Genomic DNA, 24,197 nt, shown 5'->3' on the forward strand with positions numbered 1-24,197 from the left:
TTCATTCGGAAATGTCATCATCATTGCTCTTTTTTTTTTTTTTTTTTCTTTTTTTTAAATATATATATATATATATATATATACACATATATACATACATATATACATATATACATACATACATACATACATTTTTTTTTTTTTTTGTGTGTGGGTGAGTATGTGTGTGTGCGTGCGTGCGTGCGTGCGTGTGTTTGTTAGCTCACCAGAAAACCTATTAGAAAAAAAATCTCATACCGTTCACCTAAATCGAACACCAGGAGACCCGAGGGGACCGAAGAAAACCAAGGAAGGTGAAATCCAGCACCGACCAGACACCCCCCACCAGAACTCCTCCCCAGCCCAAGAAACATCCAGACCCCAACAAATCCAAAAAACATAAAATCAGGGAGGCCTCAAGAGACCAACGGAGAGACCGAGAAAAGGAAGGAAGGACAGACGAAGCCGCGTGAGATCCGAGACACCAGCCTCCACCGATTCAATAACCTGAGGAGGAAACAGATTGTGTCTGAGTTTCGGTAGATGCTGGTGTGGTGGATCTGGCATGCATGAAAATCTCCACCAAAGAGGGGAGCCGTCGACCCCCGCCGGAACAGAGCAAGCGCAACACCTCAGGGCCCCCCAGGCCGCGGCAGCGCCAAAGGACGACCCCCGGGCCCCACCAGGGCCACCGGCCGGAGAGCAAACCCAGGAGCAGGAGCGCCCCCCGCCCCAACACGGCCCGCGCCCCCGGCCCAACGCAGCAGGACGGGGCACTGCAGGCCCACCAGGCACCCCACCGGCCCCCAACTCCCGCCCCCCCACAACCCCCCGCCCCCCATCCACCCCCGCCGCCCACCCCAACCCAGCCCCAGCCGCCCCCATGCCCCCAATCCCCCAGACACCCCCCACCCCCAGCACCCCCCCACCCCGCAACCCCCACCACCGCCCCCCCCAACAAAGCCGCCCCCCCCCCGACCCCACCCCGACCAACCGGCAGCCCCCCAACCCCCGACCCCCAGCCCCCGGGGACCACCCGCACCCGCAAATTTAGGGTAAATTTCTAATAAATGTAACCTTCACTGGACATTCTCTGACCACAGCAATGAATGAAACACAGATCTAGTAAGATTTTTCTTAAAGGAAAAAATAATTACAAGATAGAAAATTATGTTTTAATGTTAATGTTAAAAGGATGCTGCAATTTAAGTTTACACTTTATCTATATGCAAGTGGGCATGAATCTACAATGTGTTTTGTGTATTTATTTTTATAATGCTTTTTCTTTTTTTTGTTTATTAAATATTGCACAGGAGGGTAATACACTTAAAAAAAATTAAAATTAAAACTAATACTGAAACTAACTAAAACTAAACTAAAATTAAAGGTGCATTGTGCCATTTAAAAAGGTAATGTTAAAGCTTTTTCTACATCACACATGCTCCACCAATGCCCAGATGAGTATAAAGAGCCCTGCCAGTTTTACTGTGACTGCACCTATCAGCGTTTGTATTAGCTTTATAGTAGAGTGTGCGGACCCTCACACTTCACAATTCCTTTGGGGAGGGGAGGGGCGGAGTTTTTCTTACCTCATTTGAAGTCATGTCTTCGTGGCTGTCGCTTTAATTAAGGTTGTGCACATACTCGCACGTGCACCATTAACGAACCTGACACAGATGCTGCAGTTACGCTTTGGGCCAGAGGTGGCAGTTTTGAGTAAAAAAGTGAAAAACTGCACAAAGATCCTTTAAGTATTTTTTTAACTAACTAAAACTAATAAAAACTAATAGAGTAACTGTGAAAGCAAAATTTTAAAAACAAAACTCAAAACGAAATTAAAACTAACTAAAATGAAAATGTAAAAACTATAATAACCCTGTATAAACTATAATAATAATAATAATAATAATAATAAACTGTAAACAACTAATGTCTGGTGTTACTTTGATGATTTAATTACACAAAGTTTCTCCAATAAGTAAGGTTGTAATTGTCATTAACCAGGTTATATATTAACTTGGATGTAACTGTACATATATTTATACTCAGATTTGTATTTTATTTTTTTGTGGTACGGAACATTGTACTGTACTGAAGCAAATGAAATTCAATTCTGCATTTGTTCTTTAATGAAAAAATAATAATTTCTTGAAGTTTTAATATCATCTAGTGTTTCAAGAAACAAAACAAAAGCACTGGTGAACAAGTCAAGTATTATTTATTGTTTAAATGAAGTGGCTGTGTGAATCGTTTGAAACATTTCATATACATTTACAAACAAAACAATAACCATAAAATAGCTGTAATACCATACATGTTGTAAATGGTTACAAGTAATATGTCAAGTAATACAGACTTATATTTTATTCTAACATATTTAACTTCTGAACTTTGAATTGGACCTGATGCAACATACCTGAACAATCTTTATTCAATTCACATAGACAAGACATGCAGTAAGTCACATTGACACAAAGACTAGCCGATGCTTGTCAGCAGACAAGACAGCTGGGTTAGTGTTCAGGGAACACGGACAGAGACACAATGAGGACACAATATAATTTGACAGCAATACACAACCATGAGTTGTGATACCAACATGCAGCGTTGTATAAAAGAGTAACTAATAACAGGGTTCAACTGATGGCAAGCAACTGATTTATTTTGATATATATATATTTTTTTTAGTGTATTACCCTCCTGTGCAATATTTAATAAACAAAATGTTAAAATGAAAATTTTTTACGCATTTCTAACCTAGCCTTGCATTTCGGCTGAGTTAAAAGAAAAAGCAGGCAAGCCAAGCCATTGGAGCCAAAAGTCAAGCACGCAAAATTGTCGCCTAGGAGCAACGTCATCTGAAAGCGCTTTTCTATTGGCTGCTGCTAGATGACATCACTTATGTGTGACACACTTTCAAACATCCTTATTCTATATCCTGTATAGAATATGAGCACCATAATCCTGCGTTTTTAATTACAAACAATGATTAAAGATGTCATTCTGAATACACACAGTAAGTGGCCACGTACAGATCCTTAGTCCTCATTAAATACAGTTTTATGAAACATTTAGGAACATGCGATGTTTGCACCCACTTGCTATTCATCTCCTTCATCCTGTAGGAGTCCAGGAAGGTTCTATTTTGCATATTTCAGCGCCATCTGAAATAGTGGAATAATGAAAGTTATACATTCAGTGTTACAATATTTGAACCAGAGTCATAGACCATGACTTGTGTCACTATTACTGCTCTGCTTGTAGTCCCCTCTTGAAGGCTGTTGCCCAGATTGGACAAATTGCCTAGTCGTTAAAGGAGACCAAGGATAACATTTATCATGGCTGGCATAAGGACAATAAACATCTTAGTGAGAGCAGCCCAACCAGGCCAAAGCCACAATCATTCGTACTGTCTAGAGGAACAAGTACGCAGACCAAATCAGATGTCTCCAAGAAGAGGGACTTTTCCAGAAGTCTAGCGCTCTCCAAGCAGACCTTTACTATCTTGTTCTCAAAGTTGGAGGTTGACTAGCAAGAGCACACAGTGTTTGGTGGCTCATTTGTCACATCACAAATAACTTGAGGTAGTCAAGCCAATGCTAAACAATGGGTAGTCATATTTACTTGTTCATGAACAAAGACGAGACAAAAATTATGATTTTGTACAATCATGGCTCCGTCACTGTGACACTGTCCTGTGACACTGTTCTGTGACAGACAATGACACACACCCTTTCAAATCTGCAGCCAGCAAGTGCAACATGCACAAGTACATGGGACAGACAGGAGGTGAATTCATGGTGAAAAGTAAAAAAAAAAAAAAAGAGAAGTAAATTATAGTTTTAACATTAATCCAACGGCTATAACATTCCTCTAATAATGCTAATGCAACCGCTAACTAATGCTGGCAAACTTACTAGCTCGAAGCAATTGTAGCCACTGTAATTGTGTGTGAAGTTGTTTTTCATCAAAAAGATGAGAGCAAATTTTATGTGAAATAGTTTAAGATCCAAAATGTTCAACATAATCTGCTGACAAAACAATATACAGGGGTCAAATGACTGTCCTGAGTTTCTCTATAACTAGACTAAAACGTTGACAGTTTTGTTGATTAAAACTAGATGAATATAATAATGTTCACTTGGATTAAAATAAAGACTAAAATGCTTGATTTATAGCTGACTAAAAGTTAACTAAATAAAAACGGGATGTGGTTGACTAACTTTGATTAAAACTAACAAGCGTGATTGAAACTGGACTAAAACTGAGACTAAATTGATAAAATTAACACTATTTATTTGTGTGTGTAGCTGCTTGGAGGCATACAAAGTACCTTCTGTTCCCTTCCCACCTTTATCTATTTGAACAGAAAATTTGAAAATGTCACTATCATATTTATTTTTATGATGAAATCATTGACAGTGGATTGAAAAATGAAATTAACGGTCCAGATAACTAAAATGGAAAACAATTTAATGTAATCATTAGTTGTCATTTTTGAACTCTCTTATTGATTTTTTTTTATTGTTTTTTTTTTTTTTACATTACACCTTAAAAATCATTAGGGGTTCAACTTGTCATTTTTTTAACTCTCTTTTTTATTTATTTTTATTTTTTACATTACACCTTAAAAATCATTAGGGGTTCAATTTATAAACTTAAGTGCGATTGCTTCCTTAAAAACATAAGTATAGAATATATAGGGCTGTTTGTGAACCAAGTTATTGTGCATTTCCAGTTTATATTCATTGCTGCTATTATCAATTATCTTTTTATTTTCTTTTTTAATACATTTTGGAATAAAATGTGTGTTGAATTACCTTGTGAGCAATGTCTGCAAGCTGCTGGGCTGTGTGCACCAGCCCTAATGTCTTGTCTTCAGCTGCAGTCAGTTTGTCCCCACGCTCTCCCAGAGCCACTTTGATCTGATGGACTACATAAAAATGAAAAGCTCAAATGAACACAAGTGAAATCACAGAATGGAAGAAATGTCAAGTATATTGTATCAACCATAATTTGCAGGTAATGTAATAAGTTGCTGAAAAATAATGTAATGTATAATTATATACAGTATAGGGATGAAATTTAGAATTTCCAAATATTGAAATTGCAACACGTTTGATTCTGCTCAATTGATGTGCCTCATGCTGGTGGTCTGCCACTACCTGCTGGCGTAAAAGTGTAACTACAACATTTTGATTTCTCAGCCTGCAAGATGGATTGCTACAGGAGGAAATGAGGGCTTAAGTACCTTAAAATAATATTTAGCAGTAAATAGCATTGTAACTATCAGTTTTCAATATTCATTACGGTCATCATGAGTGACTTTGGGTGAGACAGCAGTAGTCTCCAGTCAATCGCAGGGCACATAAAGACAAACAACCATATACTCACATTCAGACAAATGGACATTGAATAAACCTAATATGCATGTTTTTGTATTGTATGGAGGCCAAAGTACCCAGCAAAAAAAGCACGCAACACGGGAAGAAGATCCAAACGCCACTCGTGAAGACTGGAGCCGAGTTTTAAAACCTGACAACTGTGAGGAAGTCATGCTAACCAAAAGTTCACTGTGCTGCTAAATAACATTTGGAAATTGAATGGAAGTGAATGCACTGGATCTAAGTAATGTTTTCCTTCGAAATGATCTGTGTGTTTCCAAACATATCCCCCTCACTTCTCCTTTTATAAGACAGCCTGGTTTCGCCCTTGTGGTCACTTTTCCATGATATTTTTTCAGGGCTGTGCTGTTACAACGGAAGAGTTCCTCAAAAAAAAAAAAACGGAAGAGTTCCTCAGAACAGCGTGTCCAGTACGGCTTGTGGGGTGCAAGGTAGTTTTGACAGGGGTGTGTGGTGAAAGAACTCTTGTGGGCGTGACTCAAAACAACTCAAAATTAATATTATTAGGGCTGCAGCTATCAAATATTTTGGTATTCGGATATCCTACTGAAAATTCTTGCGAATAATCGGGTATTTGGATAGAAATAAAAATATACCTGTGTACACTTTCTTGGTTAAAGAACAAATATAAATACAGAAAACAAAAAATACATTTGCATGTAATAATTAACAACCAACTGTTTTTAATTTTTAGATAATCAACTTTTTTAATTACTTAAGCTGTGCTTGTCAGCAAACTCCTCTGAAACTGTGAAATTTTAGACAAAACTTTTCCCATAGATTGTGGTCAATGGAAATAAAGTGGCGTCAGACCCACAATAGCGATTTTGAGTAAGCCTAAATTGTTAATAAGTGCTCAGTAGGAACGCCATCCATTTTCTGAACCGCTAATCCTCACGAGGGTCGCGGGCGAGCTGAAGCCTACCCCAGCTGTCTACGCGCTGTAGTATTTACGCCTTTGAAAAGTAATCAGACGGCTGGAGCACTTTACCGCTGCTAGCTGGCGCGGCTAGCTTGCTGCTTGGTGCTGGTAGCTCGCTGTTAGCTTGCAGTCGCCGCTAAATGCTGGCAAAAGGTGCCGTACAATACCATGTCAGCATAATTATGTCTTAGCGCTCTTAACTGGAGCTTGAACGTGACTTAAGGAATTTGTTTTACTAACGTCAGTCGCAACAGTTTGGAGCATTTATATTGCTGTTGTTCACAAACTCTGAATAGATGAGCACGTCGTCAGCCCTTATACCGCGACAACACGCTTCCGGAAACAACTTAAAAATAAAAGCGCTACAATACATTGATCTACATATACTACTCGGTAAGGTAAGATTTATTTTGAAATTGGGTTTCTCTCAGCGTTAGCCTCGTGTACTGTCATGCATACTGCCGTTAGCTTGACTACGACTATCTCAGCGGGTGTCCAAGGCAGAAATAAAGAGGACTCGTTTCAGCCCTAGTATTAACTCTTTGACTGCCAGACGTTTTCAGAAAAGGGATGCCGCCAGTGCCAGCCGATTTAAGCATTTTGACTGATTTTCAAGGTCCACAGAAAATGTTCTGTTTGGACTATGGAAACACACGTACTACCAAATGAAAGATTGGACTTTCATCTTTCATCAGAAAAAAAGAGTTTGTTTCTACCTTATTCCGTTCTTTAGTAATCAACAATAGAAAATGGTTAGTTTGACCCAATTTCGCCTGTGTTGGACCAAAATACGGAGAAATCAAGCTTTTAGTGAAACGATATTATTTCATGCATTCTAGTGAATTTGACACTTCTTTTTGTCCATGAATGATGCCACAAACACCTAAATAGTGCTTTACTTCTATAAAACACTACCACCAAGAATGAAAAAGTGTTTTTTGATAGCAAAATACGTTTATTTACATTCAACAGTGTAACAATTTGACAACAATTTGGCAAACTATTTACAAATGTGTGCAACTGTGGTGCTATTTACAAATATGTGGATGTTTCAACGACAGTTTTTCTTTTTGTAACACTCTCCTGCGTGCAAGGAGACGCAACAGCATTTGCACAAGATTGCCTCTTCGCGTGCGCCACTTTCTTGCCGGCCGTTTTTTTCCGGGGAATAGCAAGTATATACTGCAGTGTGTCATCAAGTCTAATATCAGGATCATGCTACGGTTACGTTACGGTGGTGTTACGTCTCGCTTCCCCGTGTCCTTCAGTTGCTATACCGGGTTGGTAGGAGATGTTCTGATCCATTTTATCCACTCCATTCATGGTGGCATCGTAGTCCAGAAACAGTGTCTTCTCCGTGATCAGACTGTACCCGCTCCTCCGATGAATATGCATTGGACTCGGGGTACTCTTCATTGTCCGATCGAATGTCCGCTTGTGCAGCTCCGCGTTTTCCGGCCTTAGCAGCGCTAGCCGCGCTAGCCGCGCTTTGCCGGTGGGGCTTACTACGTGTTCATAACAGTCACGTTGGCGTAGAGCTTCATCTTCATCATCATCATCAATCTGCATTGGTCGATGCCAACTCTCCATCGCCCGATCGAATGTCCGATTGTGTAGAAGTACCCGGCCGGCTATTGTGCGCGTTTTCCGGCCTTAGCAGCGCTAGCCGCGCTAGCCGCGCTTAGCCGTGAGGCTTACTACGTGTTCATAACAGTCACGCCAAAGCTTCCAACTTTGGCGTAGAGCTCGTTGTCATCATCATCGTTGACATCAATGCGCTTTTTAGTATTGATTGATGCTTTCCGTCTTTGAAAAAAATGCTCAAGCTGAGCTGCTTGTAACCGGTTGCTTGGTCAAGCCATTGTGGCTTGGATCAGCCATTGTCTCCTCAACACTCTAGCTCCGCCTCACGTCTTCTACTGACGCCCACGGTGGGCGGCCCATCCAACCTTGTGCAAAGAGAGTCATCGCTGCCCTCTAGGGGCCAAAACGAGTCTTTGACTAATCAGATCAGCCTGATACTTTCAGCACAGCTGCCCAAGGCTTTCCTGCACCCGTTTTTGAAAAAAAAAAAAAAAAAAACATAGGGGACGTCTTTTAACGTCCTCGGCGCCCTTCCCTAGGTTTATGCTAAACGTTTTATAACGTTTATGGCAGTCAAAGAGTTAATAATCGTTTTTGTACGATTAAGCCAATTTTGTAATCGTGGAGGGTAATAATCGAAATCGTAATTGAATTTTGATTAATTGCACAGCCCTAATATAATGTCATGTTCAGTCTCTTTAGTGTTTTGTTTTGATTTGTCAGTTTCCCTCTGCTGTTATTAGTTGCCCCTAGATGGAGCAGGTATGTGTAACTACCTGTCTTAGGGTTTGCGAGTACACCCGGAGGTTGCTGGATCATTCCTTTGTCTGTTTGCAGATTTGCTTCTGTTTGGGTAGAGTCTGGTATCCTGGTTCCTCATAGTAAGTTGTTTTTGTTTTTTGTTCTTTGTTTTGTATTAACTTATTTCTTGATTAGTCCCTGATTGTTTGTACTTTGTAACTTATCCTCATACTTTGTTGTATAGTTCTGTTATAGTTATCTATAGTTTTGGTTGAACTTTTACTTTGTTACTTTTTCTTGCCAGTTTGGTAGCACTTTTTGTTTCCCTGTTTTTGGTCTTTAACCTCTTCTTAAAAATTACCAGAGAGTCAACTGTTCTAAGATCCAGCCGGAGCCTGTTCCATGGAGTAGGGCCATATAAGCAAAAAGCCGCTTCACCAGATTTTTTTCGTGGGAGACCCTTGTTGAAGAGCGAAGGGCGCTTGGAGAAACCTAAATAAAATGTAATAATATAATATAATAATTAGGGTTGTCAACATGAGTCCATTAATTTTGAGTTAAAATTCCTTTAACGCAACAAAATATTTTAACGTGCGATTAATGACCGCCCCTTACTTGGAAAGCCTGAAGTCCAGTCACAACACAGCAGACACAAATTTAATAATAATGCATATATTTGTGGAGACTGGGGTCAAGTTGTATTTTACAATTTAAAAATGTGCAGAATTTCACAAGTTACTTAATGTTAAAGATTAGATAGCTCTTAAAATGAAAAGAAAGAGCTGTCACCAACTTCTTATAAATGCAATACTAGTGGCAGAAAAATTACCTCAACACAAATCAATATCACGCTCGTTTTTGACAGTAGAGTACATCTTTTTAATTTTAACTCAATTTTATGGATTATTATTAAATTGTTGTTTTAATGATTATATGATGCATATATGCCATATTTCTATTAGTTTGATATTTTTTCACTTATGTTAACAAGAGTATGAAAACGTAGAAAAAGTTATATTTTATTGTACATTTTATTGTACATTTAGTACAGATATCAAATTTGCGATTAATCGTGAGTTAACTGTTGAAGTCATGCGATTAGTTACGATTAAAAATTCTGATCGCCTGCAACCCCTAATAATAATATAATCATAATAATGAATAAAATGTAATTGTATTAAAGTATACCGTATTTGCGTGGAATTAACTTTTCAACATAAGTGGCAGCAGTAGCTCGGGAGTTGGTTTCAGAACTTAGAAGGTGGATGTTCATTTGCTACTAATGGTGACTATTTGAAGTCATGGTACACCAAGTACAACTGAACTGGGACTTGCTGCTGTGTTGCAACCTGGCACCTCTCCCATTCATTACACTGCCTCTGTCAGTGGGTTCAGTGGTGCACCACGCTCCCTCTCACTTTCGGTGCTCTGAGCACCCCATAAACACCAGCTATTGTTTTGCATTGTATTGTTTTGACCTCCCTGAAATCAACAAAGTCGCCACTCATGTGACCGCCCTGCCATAGAGCACAGAGATGCCTTTCAGCTGGAGAGAGGTGCAGAATAGACAATGGACAAAGGCAGAAATTCTGGATAAAATACATTGCCACTAACTTGCTCCTTGTTGTAGTAAAAATCAACTACCTCTATTTTGTGAAGTCCTTTGGTTTGCAACCATCTTCTTCTTCATATGATTGAAGAAGGCTTTGCAGCGGTAGATGAACAGATTCATGGAGGAGGAATCTGTCATAAAAATATCACACGATAAACTCCAAATATCTGGTGAAGGTGAAAATGGTGTAGAGTATTGCATTCAGTGTTTGCCACCATTGGAGTTAGCTTGTTTTAGCTATCTAGAGTGACAAAAGAACAACCTAAGGTCAAATGACATTTACCTTTAATGTAACTTTAAATTATTAAAAACAACAAAGAATACAATTGCTGACTTTGAGACTGCTATATTCCATATTTTAGAATCAAGTAGCCTTCAGTTTATCCTATTGATTAAGCAATGAAAAATTAATTGAGCGCACTGTCCTCCCATTGTCCTACTGTAGTATCTGTGACTTTGTACAGCTTTAAAAGACATGATCTGGCCTGAGAGGGACGCGGGCATCAACGAACGAGTTGGCTGGCTGTTAACTGATTAACTCATTAGCAAATGCATGTTGAGTGCTTGGCTGAGAGTTGTGTATGAATGGTCTTTTTAGGTGTTTGTGTTCTTATCATTTGTTCAATGGTGCCATTAAAAGTGCACCAGCAGCTGTTTCTCCATCCACAAATCTAAATCATGCTATCATAATGCATGCGTGCTATCATGCTATTTTAATCCCCTCCACATTTAACTATGGGCATGTATATGATTATATATTACCTTTGGAACAATATCAATATAATTTCTTATGAAATATGAGTTGTTATGGTGGCTTTTTTTCTACCCTGGTAAAAAGACGCCTAGCTAACTAAAACTCTGCCTCTCCCCGTGTGGCTGCCACGCCCCTTCCATAACGATGGCTTCTACGCACACCGGCCACTGCCACTACATATATATATATATATATATATATATATATATATATATATATATATATATATTCCTTAATAAATAAATAAAAGTGAAAATAAATTCAAAAAATAAATATATAAATATAATTAAATATCAATCAATCAATAAAAACGCTCTGCGCTCACATTTATTTATTTCATGCTGCAGGCATTCTGTCAGGTCGAAATGTTATTCAAATGAGGGGGCGGTCCTAAGTGTGTCTTGGGTTGGGCTCCGCTGTTGCAAACTGCCTTTTATTGGTCGAGTAAGCGGCTCTGCGAACATAGAAGTATTGCTGGCTTGCATGGAGAGCTCCAGCAATGGATGACTATCTTGGCCACTGTCACCACAACTAGCGACTTGAGTTGCTCCACAATAAGTCGTGGTAACAGCGGACAATATAAACGTCCATTGCTGGACCTCTCCATGCAAGCCGGCGAGACTTCCTTGTTCGCCGACCCGCTCACTCTAGGCAGTTTGCAACGGCAGAGCACAGCCCAAGACATGCTTAGAACCGCCCCCTCATTTGAATAACATTTCGATCTGACAGAGCGTCTGCAGCACCAAATAAATAAATGTGAGAGCAGAGCACTTTTATTGATTGATATTTAATTATTTTATTTTATTTATTTTTGTATTTATTTCGACATTTATTTTTACATATATTTTTATTTTTTGAATACATTTTTTTTACTTATATATATATATATATATATATATATATTGTTGTTGTTTTTATTTCCATTTATTTGTATTTTTTGTATTTAATTTTTTTATTATATTTTTTTATATCGGTTTTTATTTTCACCTTTTTTAAATTTTTATTTAGTCATATTTTTATTTTTTATTTTGGCAGTTTTGGTCCTCCATACGCACCGCCCCCACGACAACTACCCCCCACCCCACAAGGTCCCGCCCCCCTATTTGAAAAAAGGTTGGCCTAACTGTATCAATCTGACCATTTTCTGAATTGCTTTATTACCCATAAAAAAAGGACAAAATTGAACTAAAACAAACTGGACAATGCTGTATAATAATATTCTATTACCTGCTGTGAGTTTGGACGGACAGTTGATGAACTCTGGTGGTCTGGGTGCAACAAAACTTTTCCGTCGTGCTTTTACTGTTCCAGATGAAGGCCCTGTTGGGGATTCAATAGGGCCTGCCGCCCCACCCTGGTGGGAGCCTAGGCGGCTCGCCTTAACCAAACTTCCCGTCTTTCCTTCCCAGTAGGTCTGGCAGGCACGATATAGAATCTGGACGAAGATGCACTTTTCTGCCGCTGAGCTGCCCACCCACTGATCCACAGCATTGACAAACACCAGGTCAAATTCGGGGCTATCCTAGTGGAGAGTAAATAACCTGTTAGCAAGAATTTACTCCTGATGAGTTTAAAAGCCGTATCTTGATTGATTCTTTCTATGAAATCAAAATGAGACCTTGTTGGGGTTAATGCCATTGACCTGTCGTAGCTGCTCCACCGTCCACTGCGATGTCCTTGTGAAGGCCAAGGAGCCACTAAACCTCTTCACCTTTGAAATGAGGAGCTGGTGCGGCCTTGTGTTGGTCACTGCACGGAGAGCATAAAACTATCGTTTACTGTTGACAACTAATTCCAATTTATTAAGGTTACAGAAAAATTGTAGCAGGCTCGAACAAGGATGAAACTTTACTGATGATTTGTCGTTTTATTTTAATCACCGTGAATCACCATAAGACATTTCAAACCTATGCAAGCAATAATCAAAAAACGTGTACATCTAATGTGCTAATAAACAAACTATTGAACAAAATGTACATTTTGCCTCTTCGGAGGGGCTACCAATATAAAACAAGACATTCCTCAAAGTTCGCAACAAACTTTTCCAGCATATTACGCTATCAAGCTACCTTAAGTACAAACAGCACTAAACCGAAGTGACTCATCAAAACAAAAGCGTTAGCACCAAAACTGGAAGTAACGATTTACAATGCGAATTTCAAAATAAAATATAATCAATATTTCGGTAAAATATATAATTATTGTTATTTACAGTAGACAAATAAAACAAAAGAAAGAAAAAGAAAATAGATGGATGTATTGAAAATAGAACATCAACAATTAAGCAACACTCGGGAAGTTGGGAAACTCTCAATTTAAAATACAAACAGAATACCTTGATTTGCAAATAATAATAAAAAAAAACATTCACAATAGTACCTTTAAAAAAAAAACTCACATTTGAAGTGTATAGTATACAACACCACTTTTTTTCAGACCGATACCAGTACAAGTTCCCAACTCGAGTAGTCACTGATACTAATATAGTGCTTTTGATACATAACATTTCTATTAAACCAATGACAGATACTTTTTAAGAAAGACTTGTATATCCCAATATAATTTTTTTCCTTAAAATGGCATGAAATAAACGGCAATTTTATATTATCTTTTTTCCATTTATTCATAAAATAGATATATTCTATATAACACACACACAAATTAATTTAAATAATGTGAAAACAATTCAGTGGTCAGAAAAAGTCTCAAATCAAAATATGTGGTTGTAAAACTTCTTTCAACCAATATCTTGCATCGGCCTTTGTCTATCTTGGAATAAAAAAAATTGTGTACCTGAAACACAAATGAAAGTTGCATAGTCTCCTTTGGATCCAGGAGAAAAGAAAGATATCCTCTTCTTTTTTCTTCTCTGTACCTCCACTGCCACCACCATACGTTCATTACGGGGGATGAAGACTTCTTTGTTGATGGTGGACTGAATATTCATTGTTAAGTTAAACCTAAACCAGTGATGAAATGACACAGGATACATGTAAAGCCTTGGTGAGAATGCTGAACAATAGTGACCAAAAGAGTAAGTTGCCGTGGCAATATGAGCCTTCAAAAAGACCAATTGTGCATGGGCTTATCAAAAGGTTATGAATGAGAAACCATTAAATGGTTAAAAAAAACACACACACAAAAAACGTGCCCCTCTATGCAAATCTTTGTAAGCGTGCCTGGTGGTTGGTGGAAAACCAGGAAGTGACTGAGGTGAGATTTATGTCTGGAATAAAGAGGGTTTTTTGAGCAAGTTATTGGTGACAGCAACCAGTTGCGGTTTCCAAATAAAGCAAGGATGTGCACTAATGGGTCAAATACACAGTTGGCCATATTGAATAGAGTAACTATCTTGCAACCTGTGCAGGACTCTCAGGCAGTCAACCGCAGGGCACATATTGTATGGACAGTAAAATTATTAAGATAATTTGAATGAAAAGCGAAATTACAATTTAAGTACATTTTCAGATTTAAGGGAACACAGAATCTCCCATCATACAATGTATTGCTTTTGTTTTGTTTTGTTTTGTTTGGTTTGGTTTGGTTTTTTGTTTGGTTTTGTTTTAACAGAGGGCCAACAATCATTAAAAAGGATCCTCAGTATCTGAGCCACAAACTCCATTATTTGAGAGGTGACATGGAAAGCTAATAAGTATGCGGCAGAAAAGCACGCTTTTGCTGGACGTAAATGCATAAGTAACTGGTGTGTTAAGTGTTTGTACTACATGCAAAATAAATAACAATGACAAGTTTGCATCAGGAATGAAGTTACTAAATAAGATGACAGTTAGCTTTGCTTCAAATTCACAGGCTGCAGCGCAGACCAGACAGAAAGATTACAAGTGTTGGGGCAGGATAAAGAAAGAAAGAAAAAGACTACATGGAAGTAAACTGAGATGAAGATAGAGAACGTTCAGAAAAAGACAAATAAAATGAGAGAAAATTTGGGAGTAAACCCCCCAGAAAATGAAAGTGGAACTAGGATAGGGGTCTGCAACCTATGGCTATGGGGCCACATGTGGCTGTGGTTCTGTTCAAAAAATTAAATAAAAGTAGAAATAAATTATTATTTTTTTACATATTTTTATTAAATGTTCTTTAAATTAATGAATTATTTATATATATTTTTAAAGAAAGAATGACATTAAAGTTGTTGTCAGAAAAAGAGAGATAAAAGGTAAATGAAAACGTTTTGAAAATTACCTAAAAAATGTCCAAAAAGAAAGAGGAAAAGCAGAAAATTACCATAAAATGTCCACGAATATGCCCAAAAATGTCAGAGAATAAAAAAATTTTAAGCCAGAAAAGAAACTATTTAAAAAGTATCTATAACATGTTCAAAAACAAAATACAAATTACCAGAAATTACCATAAAATATCCACAAAATTGCCCCCCAAAAAGTCAGAAAATTGATTTAAGAAAAGGCAGGCAATAAAGTGTCCCAAAATAAAATAAGAAATTCTGAAAATTACCATAAAATGTCTACCTACGTAATTGCCCAAAATTTCAGAAAATTTATAGCAAAAGGGCAGGAAAAAAAATTCCCCAAAAAGCCATGAAATATACAAAAATGAAAGAAGAGATGCAGAAAATTACCATATGTCCATAAAATTGCCCAAAAATGTCATATTCTTATTTATTTATTTGGCCTAAAATGGCTCTTTTGAAAATAATAGGTTGCAGGCCCCTGAACTAGAGGCATGTATTAAACGTGAAACACCATTATTATAAAGGTTTTGAACAAACAGCCACTCAAAATCATAAGTAAGATGAGAGAAAATCCTGGCAGGACAAGAGCTCAAATTTGATCACTGAGCAAAAAAGTGGAAGAGATGAATATTGTAGTGTAAGAATCTCTAAAACTGTCCAATAATTAAGATTTGTTTAATTATGATAAGTAAAATTGTTTGCGACTGTTGTGTTGTGATGCTAAACAGAAAAGGGTAAACTCAAGCTTTTCCTTTATTTTATTTTTCACATATGCAATTTGCACTTTTTATCTACCAGTACTTACTGGATGGAGTATGTAATAAACTGGATAGATATTTTAAGGCTTTGGATTGTATGTATCATGTAATAAATTCACAGGTCTTAAATGCTTGTAATGACACACCATAATTTTTGGTTCATAATGTGCTACCCAACTGATTAAGTTAAAAAATAACAGGTACACAAGCACACTGTAACATCAAGCTGTTTGACTTACCTCTCCTCGTTCTGCTCTCAAATCTCAAAAGTTCTTCTTGTTAGTTGAAAATTATGTTAGTTTCCTGTTAGATTAACTAATAGATAATATAGCTGTCATGAATTTATACCCTAGTGGCACACCAAGCGGTGTGCCTTGCAGTGAAGGCACACACAAATCACAGTGTGTCCTATTAGAGGAGGATGACACTGGAAGGCAGAAACAGGCGCTCTCTGTTTGAGACACTGAGAACTACGGCCCACTGCACTTTATGGATGCTTCAGATACAAACAACACATTGGCATTTAAATCACTGAATCATAAATCATGACATGTGGAATTCTTCCCGAAAAAGTCCACTCACCAACCCTTTGGGAATCATGTCACATGATCTGGTCGATTTTGTGTGGGCTCTTAAAATCTGATGTTGATAAAGTGCTTCAAATATATTTTTCAATCATGCCATTATTCTGTCTCGAGGTGTTTTACATTCCTTGTTAAGCTAAATAGGCTATTCCAGTCAGTTGTCTAATAAATTAAAAATGTCATTAACAAAAATATTGCAAATGCTTCTTAACATGATGCAGTGCAGCCCTACACAACTTCTAAGGCTGAAACATTTTCAAAACTAATCTAATTGTGATTCTCCCCAAACAATATTGCGATTTAATGTCATTATTTTTTCATCTTGCATATATTTTAACAAATACAAATACATTAATCAGAATGACAATAATATATATATATATATATATATATTTCACATGTGCAACCCTGTGCTGTGTGTTTAGTGGTCACCAAGTGTAAATTTACATTAACCTGTACATTACTTAATAGTTGTCAACATGTAAGTTTAAGGTAAAAGTTGTCTTGTTAGCCCCAAAGGCAAATTAGAGAAGGCTAAAACGTCAAAAGGGAAAAACATAAATCATGTGAACATTTTTCATTTTCAATCTTTATTTCTTTAATGACTTGAGAACCTTATCCACCAATACCATGGTTATGCATAAACGTTGGCATTGTAATAAGAAGTACTTAAATAATATGCAGCCAAATATTTATCCAAAATTGTAAACTTGCATTCAATGAAAGATAACTGCAGCTAAAAAGCAATTAATAAATAAAAAAAATGTTTCACACACATGTCTTTGTAACAAGAAAGATGACTTCCTGACAGTTATGCCCCAAATTTCAAAATGTTAAGATCAAGTGATATTTCTTTGGCCATGACACAAGAAAGTTGTGTTTGAGCTTTTAACCCTAAAATCCTACCCTTAAATACTGTATTCCCATCCCTGAACAATTGTGAAGAAACATAAAAATGAAAAAAAAAGGACCTTGGTCTTTTGGATATCCTTGACTTTTTTCATCTGCTATACATTTAGAAGATTGTCTATTTCTGTATTGAAAATTTTTTATAAATAATTTTGGATATCGACGCCTTCTTAAAATAATTGCCTAAGTCGTTTTTTCAGAAAACAAAAAATTTAACAATTTGCATCATGCAGAGATTGATTTAGGCCCAAAAAATATTTTTGCAAAAAATGACTTGGGCAATTATTTTTGAGAGGGTGACAATATGTCACAGTATGGAAAACAAACTTTCTTGTGTAATTTCCAGTTAAATTTATCATTGGGTGTGTTAACAGTGCTGTTATTTGTTATGTTACTGTTTTATACAATATTTGATTAGTAAGGTATTTCATCCATCCAAGGACAGCACACAGGACAAGTGGTATACAAAACACAAAAACATGTACCGGTAATATATATACTGTACTGATTGTGTACAGTTGTGAACTTTAACACTGGAGATTCTAAATGCTTGCCTGCATGTTTGAGTTTAATCAGTCCAACATTTATACACATTGCATTATTCATAATTTGCCAAATAATACTTTGTCTCTTTTTTATTTTAATCTATAATCTAAAATTATACATAGAAACCTTACATTTCTTGTGTTGACATCTGTGCTATATGTTGGACTGAGATTAAATTCACATTTTGTTGCTATCAACATTTATTTGGCCACTTCACATTTAAATATGCCCAACATAATGAGAAAATCAACCTTGTGATCACTGAGCACAAGATGCTACTACCATTGTGCTCACAAAGCAAGGTCGATATTTAATCAAGGCATGCTTGGATAATGGCAATCCTGAGACCTAACACTATCAAACTCATTTAGAGGCGCTACAACAGAGATCAGATCCACAAAATCTGTGAATGTGTGAGTAGGATAGAACATGATTTATCTCAATTAGTTTCTATGTTCTCCTATTTGTCTAGTTTGTATTAGGGACTCATAACAGGAAGTAACTAGGTCATTTAGAACCACTAAGCTAATGTGTGTGTGTCATCATGTAAATAATTTTTTTAAATGGCTTTTAGCAATCAGAGTAAGGGATTACAGAAACCTAAAATAGGCTTTTCTGACTTGACAGTGAAACAGCTGGAGAAAAATAAACAAATATTTAAATACGGTTGACGGCTGAGTCATTTTACTGCTGAGCACTTGTCTTTTGGGTTCAATTTTGTCTTCATTTATCCTGCTTTGACACTTGGGTGACCACCTGCAAATAAGCCTAAGGGTGGACAAGGGATATGTTTCTGAGAAAAGTGCCGTCCCCATGCCACGGGCAGACTCACTCATAGAGGTTTACTAATTTCTAGCACATTGACATGGTATATTAACAATGCCCTATTCTCTAAGTCCAGGGAACTTCAGGAGGCAGGAATAGCCACAAGTCTCCACTCTTTTTACAGTGGATTAACAGGAACATCACAGGTACAGTGAGATTTACAAGTCTTTTTCTATTGTCAACTTTATAAAAATACATCTGTGTATCATGACCCGGTCTTTTGGAGTAACCTACAACCATATTTTTCAAGTGCATGCACATACAGTAATTTGTCATAGTGGTCTCCATTTCTCAATCCTAATGAAGTTCCAGAAATCCTGAAGAGTATGGGGTTCCATGAGTGCCAAAAATGTGTTGTTGCGCTTATGTTTTATGTCTATTGCCGTGTGACGTGGCATAGGACAGTTCAATGTTCGCTAAACATTGAACTGTCCTTGTGTCCATGCTAAGTGTATATGTACGTACCTATGATGGGTGTATATTCTAGTGCATATGCTAGGTGTATATGCTACATGTCTATGTACGTATCTATGCTACGTGTTCATGATAAGTGTATGCTAGTTGTATATGCTACATGCCTATGCTAGTTGTATATGCTACATGTTGTTGGACAATGTTGTTGTTACTTGTTACCTTGTGTCCTTTGGATGTGCCATTTTGGCTATGCTTTGGTACCGCGGTGGCACCGGGCGCGACTGGCACTCTAGCTTCCAGATCGGCTCGGAGAGCTCCATTGGCCGAGACCGGCATGCTACGCTAACTTCAATCGACAAATTACGTTACGTTAAAGTACATTAATGGGGCGTAATGTACTTTGTAGATTGGAGCTGGGGTAGCATGCAGTACTCGACTCCTTGGCACGTAGCATATACAACTAGCATAAACGCGTACTTAGACACGTAGCATATACGCGTAGCATATACGCGTAGCATATGCACCTAGCATATACACCTAGCATAGACACATAGCGTATACGCACAGCATATACACCTAGCATACAGACCTAGCATAGACATGTACATAGACACGTAGCATATACACAGCATAGGCTTGTTGCATATACACCTAGCATAGACACGTAGCATATATGCATAGCATATGCACCTAGCATATACACCTAGCATATATACGTAGCATATGCACATAGCATATAGACCTAGCATAGACACGTGCATAGACACGTAGCATATACACATAGCATATGCTCGTAGCATATACACCTAGCATAGACACGTGGTCACTTGGTCATTTCATGCTCCTGTGAAGCCAAGTTTTAAATAAAGAAAAAAATAATAATAATAAATAAGTGAACATTTAAGTTTTTATACTCAAAGCCATGATGCATAAATAAGATGTACAAAATAAATATGGATTTACTTTATATTAAGGATAAAAAAAATCACATTTTAGAAATAGTACCAGTGTATAAAATTGCATTAATCAATGCCATTTTTCATAGGTATTTTTGTAATAAAACTGTAAATGAGAAAGGGAGTGAAGTTCAACCTTTGAATTCCTGTCTCCCTTGAAGTGGGAGAGCAACACGAACTCCATCTTGAAAAGCAGAGGATTTACTTCCTGTGGCTGCTGAGGAAGCACAGCCTGCCAAAGGAGCTGTTGAGACAGTTCTATACAGCAGTCATTGAATCAGTCCATGTTCCTCCATCTCAGTCAAGTTTGGTGCTGCCACAAAAAAGGACAAAATCCGACTGCTAAATCCTCTCGGATCCGACACACCTCTTCCAGCTCTTTCCCTCAAGTAGGCGCTATCCAACTATGCACACTAAAGCCAGGAAACATTCGGGTTCTTCGCTTTGACCATCAACTCATCTAATCAGCTGACAAAAAATTCCATAATGGCACTTTTGACTATCTTTTTTGAAAAAAATTGAACATCCCTGTGTGACAGTATCATTGAATTGAATATTGTAGCATCAGCTTTCTACATGGATTTGGATAACTGTTCATGATAAAGCACTAGACAATTTAAAGTGCTCAAGAACATGGTGTAAAGATTCTCTGTTTATGAGTCATGTCTTTGTTTGTCTTTGTTACTTGTTACTGCAATACTAATGTTGCTCAATTTTACATACATTGCCAATAAAGATGATTTTATTTTTCAAAAGTGTGAACAGAAAATTTATTGACTGGCCATTCCTTAGTGTGGATGGACTTTTCACGAGGCATCAGTGTTGTCCTCAGCAGTCTCAGGAGGGTCTTGTGGTCTATACATGAATGTAAGGAGGAAAAGCGCCACATCATAAGAGCACCAATAGGCTGTATGTGACGTCACCGCTGACCAATAGCGGCTCTCAACCAAGCCCTCTCGCAGTTCATAGTCGATGCGTCTTTCCAGTTCCACTACAATACAGAGCAAAACAGCAAACAATAGTTCAATTAATATTACTGTTGTACATTGGATGGAAGAAAAATATTCAAAATCATACCTATTAAACTTGTAGTAGTAGTAGTAGTAGTAGTAATAATAATAACAACTACAATAATAATAATAATAATAACAATAACAATAACAATAATAATAATAATAATAATAATAATAATAATAATTGCATAATTACACATAGTTTATTTAAAAGAACCAAACAATGTTGTCTTAAGAATGGTGTGCTCGCTTAATGCTAACTGAAATGGAAAATATTATTGACATGCTGATGGTTAGAACTGATCAAATGTATTTACCCATCTCAAAATGGGAGACAGACTTATCTATAGCTCCGGAGTCTGACTTTTGGATTCAAGTTTGTGAAAACGTATTTAAAATGACAAAACACACAAATTTACAACTTATCCAATATAAAATTATTCATAGAACATACATTACTCAATATATGATGAAGAAAATGGGACTCTCAGACTCCGACATTTGTCTCCAGTGTTTACAAACACTACAGACACTTATTTTCATGCTTTATGGTTATGCACTCCGGTTATGTATTTCTGGACTAAAGTCTTAGAAAAACTTTCCGCTATCTTGGACTGTAGGATACCTTTATCTCCAAACTTGCGTTTGCTAGGTGACCTAACAACAACTGACTTAGCACATTAACAATTTCAATCTACACTTGCATCCCTTACTATCACGAAAAAAACAATTCTTGTTAACTGGAAAAATAAACAAACTCTGAATATCGACCAATGCTCCCCTCTCCCTTCCTCCCCCTTGCTTCCTCTCCCTCCTCACCTCTCCCCGCCCGTCCTACGCCTCCCTGTCCCTTCTTCCTTGTCACCCTTCCTCCTCCTCCCCCCTCTCTCTGCTGCCCTGCCGCGCCCCTTGCCCTTCTTGTCGTCTCCTTCCCCCGTCCCGTCCACCTCCCCTGTCCGCCTTCCTCCCCCTCCCCTGGGTCGTGGGGGGAGCGAGGGCTGTGGGCCGGTGGGGTGCCTGGCGGGCTTGCCGTGCCCCGTTCTGCTGCGTTGGGCTGGGGGCGCTCCTGGCTCCTGGGTTTGCTCTCCGGCCGGTGGCCCCTGCGGGGCCTAGGGGTTGTGCCTTGGCGCTGCTGTGGACTGGGGGGCCCCGGGGGGTTGTGCTTGCTCTGTCCTGGCCGGGGTCGACGGCTCCCCTCTTTGGTGGAGGTTTTCATGCATGCCAGATCCACCACACCAGCATCTATCGAAATTCAAACACAATCAGCTTATTCCTCTGGTCGTTGAATCGGTGGAGACGGATGTCTGTGGTCTCTCTGCTGCCCTGCCGCCGCCCCTTGCCCTTCTTGTCGTCTCCTTCCCCCGTCCCGTCCACCTCCCCTGTCCGCCTTCCTCCCCCTCCCTTGGGTCGTGGGTGGAGCGAGGGCTGTGGGCCGGTGGGGTGCCTGGCGGGCCTGCCGTGCCCCGTTCTGCTGCGTTGGGCTGGGGGTGCTCCTGGCTCCTGGGTTTGCTCTCCGGCCGGTGGCCCCTGCGGGGCCTGGGGGTTGTGCCTTGGCGCTGCTGTGGCCTGGGGGGCCCCGGGGGGTTGTGCTTGCTCTGTCCTGGCCGGGGTCGACGGCTCCCCTCTTTGGTGGAGGTTTTCATGCATGCCAGATCCACCACACCAGCATCTATCGAAATTCAAACACAATCTGCTTATTCCTCTGGTCGTTGAATCGGTGGGGATGGATGTCTGTGCATCTCACTCTGCTTCATCTATCCTTCCTTCCTTTCCTCAGTCTCTCCTTTAGTCTCTTGAGGTCTTCCTAATTTGTTGGAATTTAGATGTTTCTGGGGTTGGTGAAAGTCTCTGGTTGGTAACCCGGTGGGTAGGTGATGTCTGGTCAGTGCTGGATTTCACTTTTCCTTTCTTTTCTTTGATTCTTCCTCGGGTCTCCTGACAACCTCACGACTCTAGCTGGATTCTGAAGTATTCGGTTTAGGTATGGGATTTTGAATAGGTTTTAGGTGAATTAATGAGTACACACTCACACACATGCACACATGCACATACTCACGCACATACAAAAATAACATATGATGAAACTACACACAAAGACAGACAATATAGGTATACATACAGGCATATATTCTTTATCCTCTAAAAAAAGACAATATTACAGCATCTTACGAAGTCACTGAAAATACAAACCCAATTATTGTTTATATTTGCAAATCGTGTTCAGTCTATATTTAATTAAATACACTACAAAGACAAGATATTTATCGTTCAAACTGATCAACTTTATTGATTTTAGCAAACAATCATTAACTTTATGTTACAAAAAAGCTGGGACAGGGTCATGTTACATCAACTTTTCTTTTGACAACATTCATTAAACGTTTGGGAACTGAGGACACTAATTGTTGAAGTTTTGTAGGTGGAATTCTTTCCCATTCTTGCTTGATGTACAGCTTCAGCTGTTCAACAGTCCAGGGTCTCTGTTGTCGTATTTTACACTTTGTTAGGGCTCCTGCCACCTCCCCATGAGCTCTGCCCTTCTTTTTCCTTTTGCCCTTTTTTTTTCTTGTGTGTGTGTTTGTACGTGCGCGTTGCTGCTCGTTAGGGGAAGGAGGCACAGCTGAGGCAGAGGCCAGGTGTTGGCAATCACCACCAACCTACATAAGCCAGCCCTGGACCACACCTCGGCGCCAGGTCGTCTTTTCTTGTCACTCAGTCAGTCGAATCTAGCTCTTACGTTACTCTTGTTGGAAAGTGCTCTGTTGCTCACCCGTTTATCTACTCTTGCCCAGGTCATCCCCAACTCGCACCAGTTGTGTCTGGACTCATTTGCCAACCTACTCCCCTGCCTGCCAGCCTGCCTACTCTCCTGTTCCCCGGGCTGTGCTTCTCCCACTTGGACTTCATTCCCTGCCTCCCTGACTAATTGTGGCCTCATTAAACTGCTCGCACGCTTACTTGCCTCTGCTTTTGTGTCGTGCACCC

At 38.7% G+C, this 24,197-nt stretch overlaps 2 protein-coding genes across 5 annotated transcripts in view; both read right to left on the reverse strand.

Moving 5' to 3' along the window:
- Positions 1-2,180: 2,180 nt before the first annotated feature.
- Positions 2,181-16,374, reverse strand: stxbp6l (syntaxin binding protein 6 (amisyn), like). 2 transcript variants are annotated; one of them, XM_086061772.1, is made up of 7 exons: positions 16,205-16,374; positions 13,791-13,957; positions 12,616-12,746; positions 12,225-12,519; positions 10,276-10,374; positions 4,800-4,912; positions 2,181-3,143 (listed from the first exon to the last, which is right to left on the reverse strand). In XM_086061772.1, the coding sequence occupies exons 2-7, from the start codon at positions 13,942-13,944 to the stop codon at positions 3,120-3,122; spliced, it is 816 nt and encodes a 271-aa protein (XP_085917898.1). In that variant the 5' UTR covers positions 13,945-13,957; positions 16,205-16,374; the 3' UTR covers positions 2,181-3,119. The 2 variants fall into 2 exon arrangements, with proteins under 2 accessions (XP_085917898.1, XP_085917899.1); XM_086061773.1 differs by lacking the exon at positions 10,276-10,374 and having other exon boundaries at positions 16,205-16,373.
- Positions 16,375-17,120: 746 nt separating this feature from the next.
- The window catches only part of ddhd1b (DDHD domain containing 1b), a 61,120-nt gene continuing 54,043 nt past the window's right edge, over positions 17,121-24,197 (reverse strand). For 2 of the 3 annotated variants that reach the window (XM_086061095.1, XM_086061094.1), the window contains one exon: positions 22,198-22,881. In XM_086061095.1, the coding sequence (XP_085917221.1) occupies positions 22,475-22,881 (407 nt within the window). In that variant the 3' untranslated portion in view covers positions 22,198-22,474. Of the gene's footprint in view, positions 21,191-22,197; positions 22,882-24,197 lie in introns of those variants that run through there. The other variant, XM_086061096.1, reaches the window with a different exon arrangement.

Source organism: Leptonotus elevatus, chromosome 18, assembly GCF_054856555.1.
Source record: "Leptonotus elevatus isolate MCC_2025b chromosome 18, RoL_Lele_1.0, whole genome shotgun sequence".
NCBI classification, from domain to species: Eukaryota; Metazoa; Chordata; class Actinopteri; order Syngnathiformes; family Syngnathidae; genus Leptonotus; species Leptonotus elevatus.